Source organism: Podarcis vaucheri, assembly GCF_965113315.1.
Source record: "Podarcis vaucheri genome assembly, chromosome: 6".
Classification (NCBI taxonomy): Eukaryota; Metazoa; Chordata; class Lepidosauria; order Squamata; family Lacertidae; genus Podarcis; species Podarcis vaucheri.
Genome location: NC_138764.1, coordinates 42953117 through 42975553, shown reverse-complemented (window position 1 = coordinate 42975553; position 22437 = coordinate 42953117). Strand labels below are relative to the sequence as shown.

Below are 22437 nucleotides of genomic sequence, written 5' to 3'. Positions count from 1 at the left end.
AGTCCATGAATTTGCCCAACCATCTTTTAAGACAACCTGAGATGAAGCAGAAATGGTTGTATTCAACTCCCCCGCCCCTCAAATGAAACCCACCGAAATCAATCGACCTCGTGTTAGTTAACTTCAGTGCTCCTACTCCGAACAGAGCTGGCGCTGGATGCAATCCAAGCTCTCCTCTTCCCTTTGCCCAGGCTTAAGAAATAATAAGCGGGTTCTTCCCCCAGTTGCTGACCTCCATCCAGCCCCCCACAGGAAAGGCACATTATAAAACTTCAGAGGGATAATAAAATGATGGCCAGTGCCCATTCAAATGCCCCCAAATTGTGGTAGACATGAGGGAGTGGAGCAAAAAATAAAGAGACCAAAGATACAGAATGTCTGTGGAAGAGGGGAGACCCTTTTCGGACTGTCTGAGAAAATATTATGGTCAAATGAAATCGCAGGCAGGATTTGAAATATAAGCAAAGGAAGGAGAATAATAATAGTCATCATTATTATTTATTTGTACCCCATACAAATACTATAGACAAATGAAATCGCAGGCTGGATTTGAAATATAAAAAGGAGAATAATACTTATTTGTACCCGGTACAAATATCTGACTAGATATAATGAAATTAATACAAATTATATGTTTTAGGGGGGAGAAGTATTTAAGGCAGTAGATAAAAAGATTTGAGTGGCAACCTCACAGAAGGGTAGGGAGTCAAAATGTCAAGAGAACACTGTATTGAAATTGAACTGCATTTGTTAAATTGTGTGGATTTTTTTTTCAAAAAATATTAATTATTATTATTATTATTATTATTATTATTATTATTATTATTATTATTATTATTATTATTATTATTAAAAGAGGGAATGAAGCCGCCCTCAGCTCAGCACACGCCCCTGGAGTGCTCGGGCCCCAACCAGCGCTCTTTCCTCAGGAATAAAGCGGGAAGCAGCCGGGCGCGACCTGAGGGGAAGACGCGGCCTCCGCAGCCGACAGGTGGGGACCGCCCGGTCCCCTCAGGAAACGCAGCGCAGCGGAGGCAGCCGCGGCCTCGGCCCGTGGAGACGGGGGAATCCAAGCGGCGGCCCCGCTCACCTTCGGTCAGCCCGCGGCCAGAGAGGTTCAACTGGCCGCTCTTCCGCGCCGTCCGAATCAGCCCCTGGGGCACAGCCGCAGCGCCGTCGCCCGCGCCCCGCCTGAAGCCCGCGAGAGAATCTCCCGCGCCTCTTTTTCGCGCCCCGGACATGGTCTCCGCCGACCCGCTCGGTCGCCCGCACCGGCTGAGCCCCTCGGAGCGGTTGAAACGCGGGCCCGCCCGCCTTTGCTCGCGTCCTAGGCGGTTGGCGCCTCCTCTTCCGCGCGGGGAGGGGAGCCGCCCCAGAGGAAAGGCCTGACTGAGCTCCCGTCAGAGCTTTAGCTGAGCCGGGACTTGCTTTTTTATTGTAACCGGGAAGCACAGCAAGATGGCTATTGAGTATATGTCGGCGGCTTTTCTCCCTGAAAGTATGCACGCTGAAGTCATAAATAAGAAGAGCCTGTGTAGTTGGTGGACTGAGTGGCAGAACTCACTCAGCCGCCCCACCGAATGGACCTTGGGCAAAATGAAGTGTGCGCGCAAGATGCAAATTTAGTATCTAGAGACGAAGGTCTCCCAAGCCTAAGGTGCGACTCCCAGGCAGGCATCGCCTCAGCTTTTTACGAATGAAACGCTGTTTATTCCGCTCACCATTTCCTAAGAGGCTGTTCTGAGCCTGTGGAAGAGTTCTGATATACAAGTCGTGTTATAAACGACATTCCGACTCCAGGAATAACTTTATACATGAGCAACTCAGGCTAGCATCTGACGAAGTAAGACTGTAGTCCACAATGTGCGGACATTGGGTTGCGCCATTATTTATTTATTTCCAGTTTCGATAAGCATCGGATGTTTTTTACAATCCCAGTGTGGGAAACAAAGTACCGGTAATAACAAGGAAGCAAAACGAGATACAAACATTGCAAAAATGATATAAACAGGTCCTACGAACAACTCAACATTTCTATTGTAAGGTTAAACAAGAAAGCTATAGCAACAAAATTGCTATTGCCAATTTAACCAAACACCGAGGTACTGTATAAAGAAACAAATCATTCAAACTAAATAAACAACCAATGGTCTTAGCAAACTCCCCTGTTCCCTCTCACAGAGGGCGTGCAAAGAGACTCTCTCTCTCTCTGTTGCTTTTGAGTTAACTTAACATGCATCTTCCCCCTACCCTTAATGAATACTTAGTCCAACTTTCTGTCTAATGGCTGCTAAACAACCCAAGGAGCTTGTAATGCGAATGGACCCTTCTGCAAATTAAACACACAGAGAGATAAACAGATAGAGAGATAAGACTTGTTCACTCCAGTTAGCCCTGTCCAAAAGCTAAGGCAGCTCACAACCCCAGCGCTAAGTAGCTGCCTTAGCAAATAGCAAAGCGTTCAACGCGACACGCCTCCGCAGAAAACCTAAGCGCGATTACCGCTTCGAAACCAAAGGCACATCCGACGCATGCGCAACAAAGTGTTCTAAGGAACCCACACACACGCGCGCTCCGCAAAGAATCAGCGGGAGTGGGCATGCGCAGGACGCTAGTTCTGCGTGTCTACCGCGGCTGGGCGGCTTGCTTTGAGCAGGCGCAGGACTGAAAAGGCTCTTGCGCCGAGGAGGCGCGGGGTAGGGCCGCGGAGGGTTGTGGGATATTGCGGCCCAGGCTGGTTGGTGGCGAAACGATCGCTCGGCGGCAGTTAGTTGCGTGCGTGACGGGACTGCGATAGCTCGACGGGAAGCACTGAGGGACACAAGGAGGAGGCCACCGTCCGGTTCTCCAGGGGTCGTGGCGACCCCCTCTCCCCTCGATGTGTTTGTAGTGACGGGGGCAGGAGGAGGAGGTAGCGCGATGGCTTCAAGCAGCGGCACCGACGTGATCCAGGTCACCAACGTCTCCCCGAGCGCCAGCTCCGAACAGATGCGGACTCTCTTCGGCTTCCTGGGCAAGATCGAGGAGCTGCGCCTCTTCCCTCCCGAGTGAGTCCCGCGCGGACGCCCCCTCAGGGGCCGCTTATGGCCGCCGCAGTCGCGCCTCATACAGGCCTAGGCCGCAGGGTGGCCTAGTGGAGGCCGCGGAGCCTCGCGCTCGGCTGCTTCCGAGCGCGGCGCGCCTACCAGGCCCAAATTGGTGGGGGCGACGACGGAGGAGGAGGAGCAGCTGGGCGCGAGGTTGCGAAGGCCGCCATTCTCAAAGCCATGGTCTCGCCTCACCATCTTGCGCTCATGGAACTACAGTTGTTCCCCCCCGCCATTACACTTCTCTTCAGGGGGCGAAAGCGACGCCATTAGTCGCTTCGCGTTCCTTTCCCCAGCCGCCTCTTTGAGACGTAATTTAAAGCCGGGTTTGAAGCAGGTAGAAAAGGGTATCGTGGCGAGTACTTCGCCGTGGACCTGCAAGGGTTTCTTAACTCCCAAGTTGTTTAATAGGAAAGGAACAATGGAGTGACTTCTGCCACCACAGTTAAGCTGGTGAAATGAAGAGAAGTTAATCTATAGTGGACTTTGCTGTGTGTAAGGACCGTGCGCTCAACTTCGTTCAGTTTAGGATGTGCTCAAAGAGGGTCGCCCCCCCCCCGTTTGTAATTGTGCCCAAGCTCCGTGTGTTTGGTTTTTTCCCTAAGCCAGGTGACTGAAAATGCTGAAATTAGCCCAACCCTTCAGCTGAGCGTAATTTATGGAGACAGTAACACATTGATTGATTTATTAAATACACGTGCTGCTCTTCCAGAGGAGCCCAAATTTATATTTGCACCAACAAATGTTCACAATATGTTATATAAACTGTACTGTGAACACCCCTTGAACTTGATAAGGGTATTTATTGTATAAAAGGCACCTTTATTTACACTTCTGGCGAGTGATTTTCCTTACTGGCAGTATTTCACTGATTTTTGTTACCTGGTTTAGCATGGCCGTGTAGTGCAAGTTGCAACGTTACATATACACACTAGCAAGAGGTTTGTGTGACTCCAGTCCCATTTTATGCTATCTACAAACCATACACTTCAATTTTTAAAGTTAACATGCACTGATAATGCCAAAAAGCAATAATCTATACTGTCTGCAAATTTTTCAAAAAATAAGGTTATGTTGGTTTGTAAATGAAACCTGGGAGCAGGAGAACATTGGTAAGGCCTCCCCCCTCTAGCGCCTCCATATTATTGCTTTTAGAGTTCTCCAGGAGTTTGAGGGCAAAGATCTGAAGTGGGGAACCTCCTCAATAAGTGCCCTGCAATGTGCAGTCCTGATTAAAATCCCAAGTACTTTATACACTTTGGTTTTGCAAATGTTAGTCATGTGGAAGTTTAGTTTTAAAAAATACAGTAGACAATGCAAGATTGACTTCAGCCAACCTTCCTTGCTCTAGAGCTCTCTTATTTATCTGATAGGGTGTAAAAACCATGTGTAAATCATATTTATACCTGCTGTGACTAACAAGGTCTGTTGTCTTGTCACCACCTGCCACAGTTCATTTCTGTGAGCCACATCTGTACATAATGTTAAGTAAATATTAATTCTCAGCCTCATCAATTAGTGTTTTCTGTCGATTAAGCTAAGGCTGCAATCCTATATACTCACTTACCTGAGAGCAAGTCCTAGTGAACTCAGTAGGACTTACTTTAAGTAGATATTAAAGGATTATTTTGTAAGACTGGAATATTCATACACTTGTGAGGGAGTATATTTTAGAAATAGGCAGTAGAATGTGTTTTTCTGGAAAATGTAATAATACTATAAATTGATTGATATCTTGATTTGACATGTTTGAGTTACAGTTAGTAAATACAACTTTTTAAAAGTATGGATTGTTTCCAAGGCTGCATCAGTTGGGTATCCCCCAACCCTGGAGGGGTGATTAGATTCTGTTGCATGCATGGAAGTCCCTTGCTTCAGCAGAGCTAAGGTGTTGGATCTGTCCCTAGGTCATATTAATCTTACATGCTGAAACACTCTGTTAGGGAAACATTAAGCAAAATGCAGTTATGCTGCAATCCTAAGCACACTTATCAGGGAGTAAGCACCATTAGCTAGAATGGAATTTACTTCAAAATAAGTAAGTACAAGTTCAAACACATTCAAAATTTTACTTGGAGATTGTTTTTATTGGATTCAATTACTCATAAATGTTTTAGGATAGGACTTGGGAACTCAATAGCATGTACTTCTCTTGTTTAAATGTTAAGGAAAGTAATATAGGTTTCACACTTCTCAGTATTTAGGACAACAGTATGTTCCATTGAAAATAAGTGTATTTATGAATTTAAAACTATGTGTGGTATATAATGATATAATTATTTGTTTATTTAAAACACTACTATACCACCCTTCATCAATAATACTGGGGTATTTTAACAGGATAATACTATTCCAATAAGAGCAATACAATAAAATACATTACAGTCCACAGTGGACCAGCCAGATCATGCCCAGGCTCCATATTAACAGCCCACAAATAGGCATTTATTGAAGAGTGAAGAGGTAGGTCTCTAGACAACATTGAAAGCCCATCAGAATTAATGCTTGTTTTATTTTGGGGGGTGGGGAGGAACATACTTAGAAGCTGGGCACAACGATGGAAAAAGCCTTCTTGATAGTCACAAGATGCAGTTCAGCAGACTACAACACAAGTGGGAGGGCTCTATAAAAGTGCTTAGCACTCAGACAAGTCTACGATATCCAACTCCAAAGCTGTTTATATTTAATGTACTTCTGCTTCTAGACAAAGTTCATTAAAACTTTAAAATTGCCCAGTTTGACTGATACTAGGTCCATTATTTTACTAATTAATTTCAGGAAGCAGAAGGTGTATTGTTAGAAGTGAAGAAATGTTCTGCTACATTTCATGCAGAATAAACCTTCTAGCAACCTCTGTAGATTGAAAAATATGTTTGTTCCAAATTAGGCCAGACTAGGTACATGACAGAATCCTGTGTCAGTCACCTATTCCTTGTTTTGAAATCTATCTGCAACTAATTTTAGATGGTGATGGGAAATTGAAATGATGAATTTTCTACCTTTACCACTAGATGTCTCTTCCTCCAGAGATAACGGTATTGTGCTGCTGCCCAAATGATGCCCTAGTATGGTATACACATCTATTGTGCAACTGTGTATGACCTTATTTTGTAATAGCGTCTCTTGATTATTATTTTTTGCATGTAGTGACAGCCAGCAAACCACAATGGTAGTAGAGAAGGCTAATACCCATCAGATCTCTTGCCTCTTGTGGCTGCTTCATTTAATGACAATGTAGTACAGTGGTGCCCCGCAAGACGAATTCCTCGCAAGACGGAAAACTCGCTAGACGAAAGAGTTTTCCGTTTTGGAGGTGCTTCGCAAAACGAATTTCCTATGGGCTTGCTTCGCAAGACGACAATGTCTTGCGAGTTCCTGCTGGTTTTTTTCCCTTTTCGCCCCCTTTTTCTAAGCCACTAAGCAGCTTATCAGCTGATCCAATTAGCAGATAAGCCGCTAAAAGCCGCTAATCCGTCAATGGGCTTGCTTCGCAAGACGAAAAAACCGCTAGACGAAGAGAATCACAGAACGGATTCTTTTCGTCTTGCGAGGCACCACTGTATAACATGAAAATAAAATGCCATTACAACTCACTTTCAGTTTCATCTTCAGTCAAGTAATTCACTGATTTTGTTGGTCTTGCATTTAATATTCTTCCAATTTTTTTCCTTTCTAGTGACTCCCCTTTGCCTGTTTCTTCCCGTGTGTGTTTTGTAAAGTTCCAAGAACCTGACTCCGCAGTTGTGGCTCAGCATCTGACAAATACTGTATTCGTTGACAGAGCGTTGATAGTCGTACCATATGCAGAAGGTTTGTGAATTGTTTAATGATCTATGAAGCCATAGAATAATGGTACTAAATCCTGATGTAGCTTAATAGCATGAAGTTTAGCACATAAAACATTGAAGCTATTTACCTATTTAAAACCCTTGGTATACTGACACTGCTTGCTTTTATCCAAAAGTGAAACAATTAATTATTCAAGCAAAAGCTGGAACTTGCCTGTCAGTCTTTTTGCAAAGGCATTTAGAATATTGATATGTTTAAGCAGCATTATTTGAATTTTTGTTTCATCAGGCCCCTTCAAGATAAGCAGTCTTTTAAAACTGATACATTTAAACAAGATAACTTGCATTAAGTAACTTGGCATGTGTTGTCGTATGATTCATTCTCATAGAGAGTGAGTGGAAATGTGCTGCCAGTTACAAGGCAAAGTTCTGTTTACCGTAGTTGACAATAATAATAAAAAAATACCCTCAGTACAAATTCTGGTACACCAAGGGTTTGATCTCAATTAGACAGAAAATATATCCAAAGGTGCTAAATGAGCACTGGGTGTTAGATCTTATTCCGCATTTTCTTGTTCAGCCTTGCTATATTATCTAGAATTTCACTAAATAATAAACTCTTCTCTCTGTTATTTGTGTGTGTGATTTTTGTAGTGGAGAAGGCAAATGCAAAGGCCCTTCCAGATGACTGAAACAGTGGGGTCCTCTGCAGCTACAGGGGATTCTAGACATTAACTAAAGGCCAGCAAGCACTCAAGTCCCCAAGTGTTTTCCTGGTGTAATCACTTGTTAACAACATTTTTTTCTCTTCTTTTTCTTACATTTTTAGGGTGTTACAGTAATTTGAAAACAATGAGCAGGGTTTGGGAACATAATTCAATAATTCAGTACCAAGAAGACTGCTCTTCTAACGAGTTCTATTAAACTTCTGTAGATTTCATCACAACTATTTCAAAGGCACCATTAATTGATAAACTAGTTAAATCGCTTGATTACAGTAAAATATGTGTAGTCTTGCACTTAATTCCTGCACTCACAGGCAGCTGGATCTCGTGGAGGTCAGTGGGATTTAAGCAGCCTAACTATGCAAGATTGTAGCGCAAGTCTTACCATTACCTGTTTTTATAAACACATGTTTACACATTAACAAGGCAGAGGAATATGCAGTGTGCAGACCTGGCAAAGACCTAGTTGTAGGATATTCCTCACTGAAGCTATAAGTAGTGTAAACAACTTTTAATCCTGATCAGTTTTAAATTTCAGAGTAGAATATTTTTAGAATGTAATTGCTTCTGCTTTAGTTTGGACAAAATAACAATTGAGATATAATTGTTCTTGCATGAACATCTACATATCAGGGCCAAACTAGATATGACAGTCTTTGCATTTAAACATAGACTTTCCCCAGTCACATAGAAAGAGCAGTTTGGAAGTTGATCTAGAACAGTTAAAGAACTGAAGTGCACAGAATCCTTCCTGTGCCTGCAGCTTAACTTCCTTGCAATCTGTCCCTCTGTGTTTTTATCCTTATCTGAGCTCTGATGCTGAAAATATGCTCAATGTTTGCAGAAAGGGGCTGTGGGGAGGTAAGAGCAGGTTGGGGTAGGTTTCAGGGGCTCTCACAGTTTTGCTTTTATTATTAAAAATGGACCCGGACACCCTTTTTATGTGATTGGGGGAGGACTGCTGCACTCTCATCTAGTTTGGCTCTAATAGCAGCAGTCCTGCCCTGTCAATTTCATCAAGACTTAATTTGGCTCCTACAGAATCACCATGTTTTAAGCGTTTAATATTTTTATCTTTGAAAATACAATGTTCATTGTGCTAGAAAGATAAATCTGGCACTAAGAAATCAGCCAAATATATCACTTGAGAATCTCCTGAAATTTCTTTAATGCAACTTAAGTAGCTATTATTGACAGGGCCTCAATTTGGTGGTGTAGGATATGTGTACAGCTGTGTAATTTGTGCGAGAACTATAATTGTGGACACAGTACTGTATAAGAATACTAGGGTTTTTTTCTGTGAACTTGAACTACTTTGTTCTTGCAATTCTTCCACGTCTATGGAATCAAACAAACTACTCATCAGTGGTTCATATTGCAAGAACCCCATTTCTGCTAGGTACTTAAGCATCATTCAGTGAGGTATTTCAAATTGAGTGGGATTGTTCATATGCATTGAACCACATGCTTAAGTACTCTGCTGAATTTAGATCTTGATTTTTAACTAGTGGTGATGGGTTTAACATTACCTAACTGGAAGTATTAAAATACTGTACTGTGCTAATCACAGCTCCCTGTATCACTTACATTCCTGTTCTTTGTGTGTTCATATATCTTGGTGTTGGCTATTGCTTTGTGTTCTAGACTTACACAAAGTTCACGGTAAGGCATAGTACTATAAACTTCACTATGAAATTCAAGGATTTGGAAGGAACTCAGGTATTAACAGTGCCTTTTGGTGGGGTTGTGTAGGTTCTTTGGTTAATGTTTGTTTATTTTGTCTGTTTCTTTTTCTTCATTTCTACACATTCATGCAGTATTTCATGGTTCTAACAAAGCAGCAGTAAAAAACACTTGACGCATGAAAATTAACTGGTGAGGGGCCTCATTGCTTTTTTAAAAATTGTAGTTTTATTTCTGAATAACTTTTTTCCTAAAAATGAGAGGATCAGATGCATGACTACTTAATGGATGCAGATCTTCTATGAGGTGTCTCAGGATAAGAGGATTTTTAGTTAGATGCCAGAAATGTTATAGTTGCACTATTTGTGTGTAAACATAAATAATATCCTCTGAGACATAATTTTGCATGCAAAATTATCCCATAATCTCTATAGATAATGTTTATATTGATGCATTAATGCCCTGTATCTAAATGACCTTCCCCCCTTTTCCCACCATAACTTTTGGTATTGAAATTATGACAGCTCAGTGACAGAAGAAAGATAACAGTGCTGTGTATTATACATTTGTTTATATTATCGGCACTTCTCAGTATAGGTGGAAGGAACCATTACCTTTATTTAACAGTGGTTTTTCTTTTTTGTTGTTGTGTTTTACAGTTCTTTTCCCTGGTTCAGCCTGAACTATATACCAGGCCCTGCTGAAAATACCACCCAACAGTTTTCTTCTGCAGCTTATCCAGTTTCTCTTAAGTGCCCTGTACATATTGTATGTTTTATGATGAGATGCAGTCTTTTTAATATGTATTTCAGAAACGCTACTGGTATTTGCAAATATGTAGTACAGTTGTCTTATTGAACTCTCATATTGGGGGCTTGGGCACATTAACAGATTAAGCCATACGTATAGGGCTTTTGCTGTTGGATAAAATTACAACGATCAACATTACTCTTTGTCCCACATTGGACCTCTTTAGTAAGGTTATTCTCTATTCAGGTTAGGCAGTATAACTAGTCCCTTGCAGGCTACAAGGCTGCAGAGCAGAAATTTCTCCTGAAATGGAAATATGCAGCAGCATTCTTGGTATAGTAAGCATGACAAACAGTGGAGCATGTACTTTACTGCACAGGTAAGGAATGTGCCAAAATTTAGGCATTTACATAAACACATACACATGGACACATATGCAGAACCTTTATTTGAAGCTCTGTGGAGACCTTCATATCCATGTGACGTGTCAGCAAAAGCCCTACATTTTTTCTTACCTTCGCTTAAGATTTACAAAATTGTATGGTAGGTGTAAAAGAAATCATAGTGAACTGTACCATATTATTAACCCCTAAATCAAACTTTTTTTGTCTTGTGTATCTTGATTTTTCTGTGTGCTTTATAGTGAAGCAGCCGACACGAGTCGTTGTTCATAAAACAGCTTTTGAAAGTTGAGAGCACACCCCTGGAGAACCGACTGTGCTTGCTTACGTTTGGTTCATGACTTAAAAATCGAGTACAGGTGATGAAATCTTGGCAGTGTTAACAAACAAGTAGTGTGTATTGTGCTATTTTTTTATTCTAGAACTTAACCTTTTGTAGAGAAAAAGGAACAGTCAAATTTTCACACATTGAAGTTTCATTCTGGCATACAAATTAATGATAAATTATTAAGAGATCAAACATTGTATTATAGCCAACATAAGTACTTGCAGCAAACTCAGGTGGTGTTTCAGGGAGACATTTTCTGGGTGTATTTGTGTGTGTGGTTTTTAAAAAAATCAGTGATGAGTGTCTTCTAATGCAAAGCTGTCTCTCTGCAGGAGTTATTCCTGATGAGACTAAGGCTTTGTCTCTCCTGGCACCAGCTAACGCTGTGGCAGGTCTTCTGCCGGGGGGTGGACTCCTGCCTACACCCAACCCACTTTCTCAGGTAAGTATACATCTTAACGAGATGTATGCTAGAATGTACAACTGCATATATCTGTATTTTCTGAGATAACACCCATTACACCAAAACAGAAAAAAATGTATAACAGGATTGTGGCAGGTAAGAATCCAGATAACCATGCCTCTCGTTTTAAAGAACTCTCTGGTTTGAAACTTGATTCATGGTTATGCTTTGAAAGATGTCCCATTTATTCATTAAAATATAAAGTGGGAAGACATGCCAGGGGTGGGGAGACGAGCAGTTTTTGTAGTTGCAGAAGTGACTTTTGCAGTCTTCTGGGGTGTCCCCACTTCCAGTATAACAGTGCGCCTTCATGAGCAGTTAGTTGAGAGGATTAGCTGGCTGCATAACAAGGTTGAAGAAAGACAGTTTTCAGGCAGGCAACAAGAACTATCACACTAACACACAGTGTGAATACTGGTAATGCTATTCTTATTTCTCACACAGCTTCCTCAATACTTTCCCTGCACTAGGACTGTACTGTGGAGGCTGGAGTTAATGAAAAAAGCTTTCTAACTTCAGAAGTCCCAGTAGAGGAGTATTCTAAAAGCTAACTGTAGAGATTTTCATCAAAGCTATACAGAATAAACCTCTGCTGTAGGTTTCAGAAAACTGCTTTCTTGGGGCTTCCAAAGGTCACTCTAGTCCTGCCCGTGTTTTCTTGGATAAAACCCCTAAAATAGGTCTGTAGTCAATAAGTTTAGCAGCGCTAGATTCTGTCCATAATGGGATCTTGTTAAAAGTGTACAAGTAGTTTTAGTAGCAAGGCCGGCATTGAGCATAGGCTTGACCCTGTGCCATATGGTAGTACGTCTGTTGCAGGCTAGAATGCCACAGAACCTAGCAACTTAATCACAGCTGCCTCTTAAACTTATTTTAAACTTGTTAGCGTGCTGTTGGTTAGACATCCATGAACTTGGACTGTCACCTGATCAAGTGATTAAACTTTCTTTAATTGTACAAGTTGCTGTTAGCTAATCAATTGATTAAATCTGCACCTGCATAGATCAGTAGTTCTTAAGAAGCAGAGCATGTTTTATGGATCAGGTTACTTGGAAGTAAGTCCCAATGATACAGACAATTAGTCTGCTTGGAAGTCCACATTGTGACACCTTGCCTTGGTGGCAGGGTGGTTTACTCATCCTTTTTCCTTTCAAAGACAATTTCAACAGGTGAGGTGAAGACTAGAAATTGCACCCGTGCACAAGAGTTATGAGTCGCATGCATGCATCTTTCCTTCTATCACCTGCTGATTAGAGAGGAGGGAAATGTCAGAACATTAATTTATAAAGTCAATCAGGGACTTAACTAATTTGAAAATCTTAAATCGATTAATTGGGTTAATTAATCAAACTTTGCATTCCTAACTAGGACACACATGCTAGATAACAGGGAGCGATAGTATATATGTTTTGCAGAAAGCTCAGATTCAATCCCCAGAATCACTATTCAGGTAGCAGATAACAGGAAATACTTTTTCATATGCTGGAGAGCTGCTATGATTTAGCGTAGAAAATGGTGGAAGCTGTTTTCTTGATTGTACATTCTGGTATAATATGCTGTCTACTTCTATTGATTCTCTTTATTATAGATTGGTGCTGTTCCCTTGGCTGCTTTAGGAGCTCCAACTCTTGACCCAGCCCTGGCTGCTCTAGGGCTTCCTGCAGCAAATTTAAACTCGCAGGTATATTGCTTGTGTTACATTCACATACACTTAAGTTTATTTTTAATTTGTGAATTTAACAGGGGGGGATAAAAAAAGCATAATTTTTTGAAAACGAAACATATAGCCAGGGCAGCGAGGTCCTCGGACCACTGCATGCAGATAGCAGGTGTTTATCCTTTAGGGCTTGCAGTATAAGTCTTTCAGCAACTAAGGGCTCACAGTGTCCATTTTTTGGTTGTGCCTTTAATTTTTGTACTGTGGGAATATAATTTCAAAGTACATGAGCATCTGCAAATATAAAGTATTTTACCACTACAAAATTGCTATGGACAGCAACTTCAGACCACTGGAGAAGTTCATACCATATGTCTCAATGAGGTATTTTCAGCATTACACCTCCATCCAGCATTATCTGTAATAGACAGTGCCTTTCTTTACAGATGTTGTAGAGTGCAGCATACCTGGAATATTAATTTTTGCTGTATCAATCTCAATTTCAAATCTAAAGAAACATTTCATATTGATTTTGAAGCATTTTTTATTTGTTTAGGCTCTACTATATACTGCTTTGGACACTATATACTGCTTTGATCTAGAATTTAATGAAACTGATACTTAACCAAGAACATTCAGCAATGAGTTAAACATGATTTTACATCAAGCATTATACCTCCAGTATAAAAATTACAACAATTAGTCTTTCTATTATTTTTATAGATTTGTAGCTATCTCCCCAAGCCCCATTTGTTTAGAGACTCCATGGAATTTACATTTGTTTAGTCCTGCAGGGTTCAAACTGTGCTTTTTAACATCATGAAAATGCAAGATTTGAGATACAATGTCATTGATACCCAACACTGTTCCTCCATTTCATATAATTCAGATGAAGCAGTTGATTTGTTAAATCTTTATCTCAGCCCAGGATCAGGGCCTATAAAGCTCAGTCCGGACAAAACATTTGGTGAAACTTTGGTATTTGTCATTACTCATGTTCATATGACCCATTTGATATATAAAGCACAGGGTAGCACTACCCACTGGCAGAGCTTCTTGTTGTATATATTTTATTTTGCTTTAAAAGTTTTATTTGATTGAGATTTTCTTAAATAAATGAAATGGATTGTGTGTTTAAAATCGTACAGTCATACCTCAGGTTACGAACACTGCGGGTTGCGCGTTTTCAGGTTGCAGACTGCGCCAAACCCGGAAGTACCGGAACAGGTTACTTCTGGGTTTCAACGCATGTGCAGAAGCACCGAATTGTGTCACATGTGTGTGCAGATGCAATGCTGTGGGTTGTGTACGTGCCTCCCGCATGGATCGCGTTCACATCCCGAGGTATGACTGTATTCATGTGGCCTGTCCTCAAAGCCAAAGTTTTGCAAGAGTTAGTTATTGTTACTTCATCAGCATATTCTGTATCATGAACTCTTACTCATTCTCTTTAGGGGTTCTCTCTACTCAAACAGGGCATCACGCAGGCAAGCTCTATATTTATATCTATGGTCAATTGACCCCCACTATCCTATTTCCTAGTGTGGCTAGATTTGATTAGATTTGCTTACCTTTAAAAATTTTGCAGATGAAAATTGCTGGAATCTTTAGAGTCGCATACTTATCTATTATAAAGGTTATGTAGAAAACTTGTAATCCGGAGCAAAATTTCTAAAGTGTGAGTCTCAGTAAACTCAGTGCAACTGACTTCACACTAAACAGATTAGGATTATGTTGCACTCGCTAACTTTAAAAGCCCATAGTTATCCACCATTGGAGTTCACACTTGGGGGTAACACAACTTCTAAGCAACTATCCATCTTGGAGACTAGCTATATAAGAACTTTTGACCCGTAGTCAAGCTTAATATATAATTTAGCTTGTAAAATAAAACTATAGGCACAATTGAGAATTAAATGTGCATTGCAACTTTAAAATCTAACTTTACTGACAAGAACCACATCTGTCAATTAGATTAAAGTACCAGTAATGTTTAGAAAACAATTGCTACAAATATAGCACAAGTTTAGCTTCACTCTTTTCACTCAACAGCTTAACTGTTAAACCCTTGGCATTTTAAACAAACAGTAAAATGAAGACCAGTTCTTCAGCAAACTGGACGCTCTCAATCAATGCAGTTGAGAATTAAGTGCTGACATTAACCACTACAGGTCAGAAAGAAAATTGCTGTTCTATGCCTGGAACACTGTGACCCTATCAGAGAACATTAGGTGACTACTTCCATGAGTCAGAGAATTTTTTTTGCATATTCGCTTCTTTAATCTGCAAATGTCTGCTCATTTGGGTTAGATTTAGGGGCTGTTTGGATATTCTTTCCTTCCCTTCTGCAATTTTTTGACTTCTTTCAATGTTAAAAGCATTTTTTGATTAATTTTCTTTACAGTCTCTTGCAGCAGATCAACTACTAAAGCTTATGAGCACAGTGGATCCAAAGTAAGTTTCAATTTTGATGTTTAAACTATCATATTATAAAATAAATTTATAGGACACTTCATGTGCTTAAAGCCATAGAAGCAGTGTAAAAGATAAAAAGAGAGTAAAACACACCTGGAGAAGGGCAGTGCATGCACATCATGATAAACCATAGTTAATGGTTTACTGTGTACATATGATTTTCCCTCTGCTTCTCCCACAGTCTGAGTGGGAGCAGCAAACCATAATCCCTGGTTTAGCATTACATCCAAATAAAGGATCATGGTTTATTTGGGTGAAGCAAACCATGATTCTCAGTTCAGATGTAGCGCTAAGCCAGGGATCATGCTTTGCTGTTCCATTCACACTACAAATTGAATGAGAGGAGCAAATTGGGAGCTATCTTGGCATTCATGATAAACCATTAACTATGGGGCAGTGTGATCCATGCTCATAGGAAACGGAGGTCAGTTTGTAGAGAGCCTCTAGAGTATTTTTATTGTAGAAACCAACATCTTTTATTACAGAGGAAGCAACATTTTTTAATGCTGTTGCGGATCCAAGGCCTATTACTTTGCCAGTTCTTGTCTTTTTGCTTTTAATGGTTATATTGAAGTTTTGATTTTGTATTTTTGGTCGATTGAGTTGAATATATGTACTAGCTACCTATTCATCCAGTTTTGGATAAACAGAGATGGGGAGCAGGACCACTCTATTGGTTCTACTAAGATGCTTCTCTTCCTTTGGTTTTTTCTCTCCTGCCACAATTTTAATCCCAACGGCATGCAACTTTGAAACTTTTAGAATTAGTGCCCATGTTTGATTGAGCCATCAATCAAATGTTTTCTTAACATCACTTTTTCCTTTTGTGTTGTATCTGTTATGAGCCTATGGGTGGAGACTCCTGTTTTATTAATCATCTGTCAGTTCCTTTGTTACCATTTTCAAAAGAAGAAGGGAGTAAAAATAAATGATATATTTTTGGTTTCTAGGCTGAACCATGTAGCTGCAGGTCTCGTTTCACCAAGTCTGAAAACAGATACCTCCAGTAAAGAAATAGAAGAAGCCATGAAACGAGTACGAGAAGCACAATCCCTGATTTCTGCTGCTATAGAGCCAGGTAAACTGATCTTGACTGTCTTTCTTATATTACAAAAACTACTTGTTGTTAGAATGCCAATGACATCAAATTCTGCAGGATGGTAAAAATGTGGGCATGGGATTGAGAAGAGCTCCAAGAGATCTATCCAATGTCAACGAATGGGCAATGAATTGTCAAATGCTGTTCAGTGGAAGAAAGTATAAAGTGAGGCGAATTGGTGCTATCTTTGTCCATACGCTGATGGGTTCTGAACCGGCAATGGCTGACATGAAAAGATATTATGTAGTTGTTGTGAGTAGCTCCATGAAAAAGATCAAAGCATGCAACAGTTGTGAAAGGCAAATTTTGTGTTACAAATAGTTTAGAAAAAGAGACCATAATGATTTCATACACCTGTGGTGTCACCACACTTGGAAGACTGTGCAGCCCTAGTCTCAAAAAAGGATATCATAGAGCAAAAAAACATGATGCCCATCAAAATGGGCAGTTCTTCTACAAAGAAATATGATGTATGGAGCTATCTGGTTTAGCAAAAACGATGAATAAGAAAGAATGTGACAGAGGTGTATAATATTTATGCATGAAATAGAGTTTTCTTCATTGTGGGGTCATCCAGCAAAACTGAATGCTGGGTGATTCAGGACTGACGAAAGGCGGTACTTCACACGTGGTGATGGCTAGCTACTAACTTAGAGGGCTTTAAAGGGCAAATAGATAAATTCATGGAGGATAAGGATATCAGTGGCTACTTGTCATGATGGATGTATACTACTTCCTAGATCGGCAGCAGTATGCTCCTGAAAATACCACTTGCTAAGTAACAACACCAGAAGACTTTTGTTCACATGCCCTGCTTATGGGCTTCTCATAGGAAGCAAATAGACTTCTGCAGAAGATGGGATCCTGCGCTAAATAAACCTTTGATGTGATCCAGCAGGGCAGCTCTTAAGAACTCAGCGTTGAACAAAACTTTGGCCTGCTTGTATATTTTAGGCACTTTGGCTTTAAAAAAAATACCATGAAAGTTCTTCATCTCTTAATGAATGTAAGCTTGCAATTTCATAGAATGGTTGTGTTAAAGAATTCAGACATAGGAATTGATGGTTTTTCTCTCTTGAGTAAAAAAAACCTCATTCACTTTCTGCTTTTTGTACAGAGTGCCCCCGAAGGTAGGCAGCCAAACATAGATGTCATATGATAATGAAAGGATTCCAACTTTTTAATATTTTAATTCCAGATAAAAAAGATGACAAGAGAAGGCATTCAAGATCCAGATCACGTTCAAGAAGGAGGAGAACTCCATCTTCTTCTAGACACAGGTAAAATTTAGTGAGGTGGGATCATTGACAGTCCAAAATCAAAGTGCTTTAGGATATTTCTCTTGTTATGCTCCTTTATAAATATGACAATAGAAAAGAGTTTTGTGTATCTAGGATTTGAAAGTGAGTAAAAGGGCAGACTTTTACCAGGTTATGGGTGAAATTACGTTGCACAGAACATGTTCTCAAACCCTGATTATATCCTTGATTCAACATATTAAGCTGCATTTGTTGAATATTAAAACTAACAATTTAGCATGGTTGGTGCTGGAAAGAGTTGCATCAAAAGATGGCCACAATTATTGTGAAGGTAGCTTTTAAGGTCAACTTCATTGAGATAAATTGAGAAGTTGGTTATGGGACAACTCAATCACAGTAAGTAAAGTATGGTACAATACAGTACAGTAAGATGAATATTAAATATTGTTCTGTTCAATAGACGGTCAAGAAGCCGATCAAGGAGACGATCTCACTCAAAATCAAGAAGCAGGAGACGATCTAAAAGTCCTCGGCGACGGAGGTCGCATTCCAGAGAGCGTGTTCGAAGGTCTCGGAGCACATCCAAACCCAGGTAATCCCTAGAAATTTAGTACATCCTTCAATACGAAAAGTATCAGAATTACAATCTTGGCTATTAGAAAGTCAGAGCTATAGCTACAGGAGTTTGATAAATTCATTATGCAAGGACAGTGAGAGAGCTAATCTGCCTGTACCTTTTTTATCTAATTGTTTTTTTAGAGACAAAAAGAAAGAAGAGAAAGAGAAGAAACGGTCTAAAACTCCACCAAAGAGTTACAGCACAGCCAGACGATCCAGAAGCACAAGCAGGTGCCGTATAACCTTTAATCTTGTATTTACTTTGCAAAAGTAATTGTGCATATCCTGCTGCATCGGACTGACCAAAAGGGTTATATAGTATCAAATAAAAGCATTTTCTTTGAACTACAGGGCTTCACATAACAAAGATGATGTAAAACATACTTAATGAGTTCATTTATGTAAGTTTTTCCTGTCTTGAGAGCCAGCAGACCCATTTCATGCAGGCATCTTGCAGTCTGAACTGTAGGTAGGCAGGTTGCTCTTTACACATAGCCCCCTTTTACTTTCCATTTGTAAGGAGTAACAAAACCATAGGGTTGTATCTGACACTGCGTGAGCAGAAAGCAAGCTGATGTGAGAGATCTTTACCTTCCCTTCCTCACCCCATACCTTCTCTCCGAAAAGCCTGTCCAAAGGTCAGCTGTCCCCCCCCCCCACCCAACCAAGGAAGGCGATAGTTAATTCTTTATTGACAAAAGCTCGCACTTACAGCAGCTCCTAAGGTGCACTAGAAGCATACAAACACTTCTAGTGTTTACGTAGCTGGCATTAACTTTCCCATGTTGGTGCCCCAGTGGAGCAGTTGAAGCAACAGTGGGACCATGCGCCCTCCCCCCAGGCTTATGTATCCTCATTTGACGGAATACACACACGCAACCTGAGATTTCTCTTGCACAGAAGTGGTTGCTGCGCCTCCCCCTTCAAGACCCTTCTGGTTCTGTATAGACAACATGGGTATGATGGGAATGTTAAAGTGATACTTAAAAACAATGGAGATGTTTATTTGAAGGCATCTTGACTTCTGTTATTAACTACAGAGAAAGACGGCGCAGAAGAAGCAGAAGTGGATCTAGGTCACCTAAAAAGCCCAGGTCTCCCAAGAGAAAGCCGTCCAGGTCTCCTTCACCAAAAAGGTTTGTTTATTTAACAAATCCATAAACTGTAGAATTCTGCTTTGGGAAGGACACAGTGAGAAGGCATCCGTCTCATTGTTGCCAGGAAATCCTTGGAGCATGTTACTTTGTTAATAAGTGTACTTAGATTACCATGACTGTGGCCATTTGAGCAAACTATGGTATATACTGGGATATGTTGAAAGGATTATAGCTTTTATTATGTTATTTTTATAAATGTTCTTTGCTATATAACATCATGTCAAAAGTGATGACCATATAAGTTGTAGAATTTCCTCTTTTTTATACCTGTACACATCTTGGTTTATTTAGTGTCTCCATTGTTGTCCTGCTTTATGGTTAGTTAGTGGCTAGTGCCTGATGCTGCCTGTGATCTTTAAGAAACAAAAAATACTGTGTTTTTGAAAGGAAAGGAACAGTGTAGCTTGTGAGTTGGACCTATCACACCCAAAATTGGGTGAAATAATTTCTTAGTCTGCCATCTTGATTCAGAATGGTGCCCAGAACCCTTGTGGTGATTCTGGTAATGGTAATTTGAGAGGTGGCCGAAGCTATGTCAAAATGGCCAAAGTCACACTAAAGTGATGTTTCAGTCCACCACCTTGATTCACAACAGTGCCAAGTAGCAACGAAGTCTGCTGTCCCGCCGAAGGAACCCTCATGCTAAGTTTGGTGATGATATTGCGAGAAGCAACCAAACCTGTGCAAAAAATTGAAGAAGTGACATTTCTCTCTGCTGACTTGATTTAAAATGTCAGCCAGCATCCAAACATTTACAAAGATCATTATCCCCACTTTGTTTGGCAATGATATCTCAAGAGGCCGCTGCACCTATAGAGAACAGATGGACTGACAAATCCCTTTCCAAAACATATAATAGTTTAAAATTCTGGGCTGAGAAGGTATTTTAAAAACTAAAATCAGATTGATAGGAGGGCTTGTTACATTAATTTTAGTGCTTGTGGCCAATGCAGTTGATATTTTTGTGTGAATAATTTTATATACTTCTAAGGAGAGTGGAATTGTTTGGATGGTTTTTTAGTAAACTAGCTTTTATAGAATTATAGGCAAGAGTAAATTTCTTTAGCTTGAATCTGAATATTACCAACAGATCAGTCCAGCAAAAATCTCACCCTCGGCAGAACCAGTTTTGGATGTACAGCTTGCCATAACCATACTTTTTGTTCAAATTTGGCTTCTGGCTACTTGAAGGGGGGCAGGGAGGAGAACTGAAATATTTCACTGATCATATAAAATGCCTATATTTCTCAGTTTCTTGAATTATCTTACTGCCTTAGGCACAAAAAAGAGAAGAAAAAGGATAAAGACAAGGAGAGAACCAGGGATGAACGCGAGAGGTCAACAAGCAAGAAGAAAAAGAGTAAAGACAAAGAGAAGGATCGAGAGAGAAAGTCAGAGAGTGACAAAGATGTCAAAGTATGCTTTAAAAATCTGTTTTGTTTGTTTGTGCAGTGTCCTACTTAATTCTAGAATCCCAAGAACCTTTAAGCATGTCTTACATATTTTGCTTTGTGTTTTATCTTGGCAAAGCAGGTCACAAGGGATTATGATGAAGAAGAACAAGGCTATGATAGTGAAAAGGAGAAAAAGGAGGAAAAGGCAGCAGATTCTACTTCCCCAAAACATAGGGAGTCACCAGCCGAAAAAGGGAGCGGAGATACAACAAGGGAGTCCAAAGTCAATGGGGATGATCATCATGAAGAGGATATGGATATGAGTGACTGAATATTGCCTTGGCAGTGAAAACAGTTGCCGACATGCATCAGTGTCATTCCTGTGTGATTCCTTTATGCTGTACTTGTTTAACCTTTTAAGCTAGATGTACACAGCTGTAACTATAACTGGTTGTAAAGCTCCTGATATTAAATAATTACATCAAAAGCTTTAGAGAAAGTGATGTCTGGGTTTCCATTCTTGTTATTGGCCAAACTGAATTGAGTAGCCCAGCAGTTCTTATTAAACTTGGTGCTGCTTTTTTCATTTTTGAGCAAAAAGCTGCATGCATCTTTGGCAGGCATGGACTGTTTGTGTTGTATGATCTTTTTAGTAAACCAGCTCACCTACAATAGTGTTTCTAGAGTTTGATTCATTTGCGGTAATAGAGCAAAATAGGGAATGCACTGGCTGCATGTTAACTGTGGCAAGAACATCCTCATCTCCTACAACATGGTGGATCTACTAAGGGTCTTAAATGTAGACAAAGAAACTAACATTAGCTTCATCTGGAAACAAACGTTCTGATAGACATAGATAACCTTTTTAGCCTTGTGGCTAAATCTTTTTGTTGTGGATTTGTTTGGCTTTGGCAAGGTTGAAATGCACTAGCCTTTTTTGATGCCCAATGTAAGGTGAACTTCGAGTCTAAATCCTTCTCAGGTGGTGTGTTTGATTTTTGACAACTTGGACTTCTTGAGATAGTAATGCAAAACTTCTGTAAGACAGGAGGGAGTGAACCTTGTGTAGTTAGTTCTTCATAACCTGCGTTTATTTCATTTTGTTTGTATGTGTAAAAACCCTGCAAAAAAGGATAGTGCATTTAAAAAAATTGAACTTCATGATAATTTTAAAACATGATTTTAAAACAAGTCTACTTGATAATGTACTTGATCGCGAGTTGTATAAACTAATAAATTTGTGTTACAGTCACTGAAGTAGTAACCTTTTGCACACAGTGATTTCCTGTTATTATGCAAAGTAGTTGGGCAACCTCTTTTAGTTCTGGACGTTTTTGGAGCATTTACTTTTGTGCTGGTAAAAACAAAAGTAGGCTACAGTCTGTGCCATGTTGATGTACAGTTTCTGAAATTGTTTTACAAGACTTTGATAATAAAACCCTTAAATATACACTTGTATTTGTACTACAGTGTACATGTATCTATTTATGCTATTGACTTGTATGGCATTACCTCACTTGTCTCCTATTCACGTTTCCATTTAGGACCAGGCAA

The 22437-nt window shown here is 40.1% G+C and overlaps 2 protein-coding genes across 13 annotated transcripts in view; one reads left to right on the top strand and one right to left on the bottom strand.

Moving 5' to 3' along the window:
* The window catches only part of LRRC40 (leucine rich repeat containing 40), a gene marked incomplete at its 3' end in the record, with an annotated part of 30571 nt that extends 28001 nt beyond the window's left edge, over positions 1-2570 (bottom strand). For 5 of the 8 annotated variants that reach the window (XR_014220873.1, XM_082227277.1, XM_082227276.1 and 2 more), the window contains exon 1: positions 1091-2488. Coding sequence is in view for 7 of the 8 variants with exons in the window: in XM_082227277.1 (XP_082083403.1) it covers positions 1091-1241 (151 nt within the window). The other 3 variants (XM_082227279.1, XM_082227280.1, XM_082227274.1) reach the window with 3 other exon arrangements.
* Positions 2571-2834: 264 nt separating this feature from the next.
* Positions 2835-22333, top strand: SRSF11 (serine and arginine rich splicing factor 11). 5 transcript variants are annotated; one of them, XM_082227291.1, is made up of 13 exons: positions 2835-3047; positions 6763-6896; positions 11094-11203; positions 12813-12905; positions 14336-14368; positions 15286-15335; positions 16307-16434; positions 17654-17735; positions 18175-18306; positions 18474-18563; positions 19373-19468; positions 20767-20905; positions 21023-22333. In XM_082227291.1, exons 1-13 carry the CDS (start codon positions 2920-2922, stop codon positions 21212-21214), a joined length of 1407 nt encoding a protein of 468 aa, XP_082083417.1. In that variant the 5' UTR covers positions 2835-2919; the 3' UTR covers positions 21215-22333. The 5 variants fall into 5 exon arrangements, with proteins under 5 accessions (XP_082083417.1, XP_082083416.1, XP_082083419.1 ...); XM_082227290.1 differs by having other exon boundaries at positions 21020-22333; XM_082227293.1 differs by lacking the exon at positions 14336-14368.
* The last annotated feature ends 104 nt before the right edge of the window (positions 22334-22437 follow it).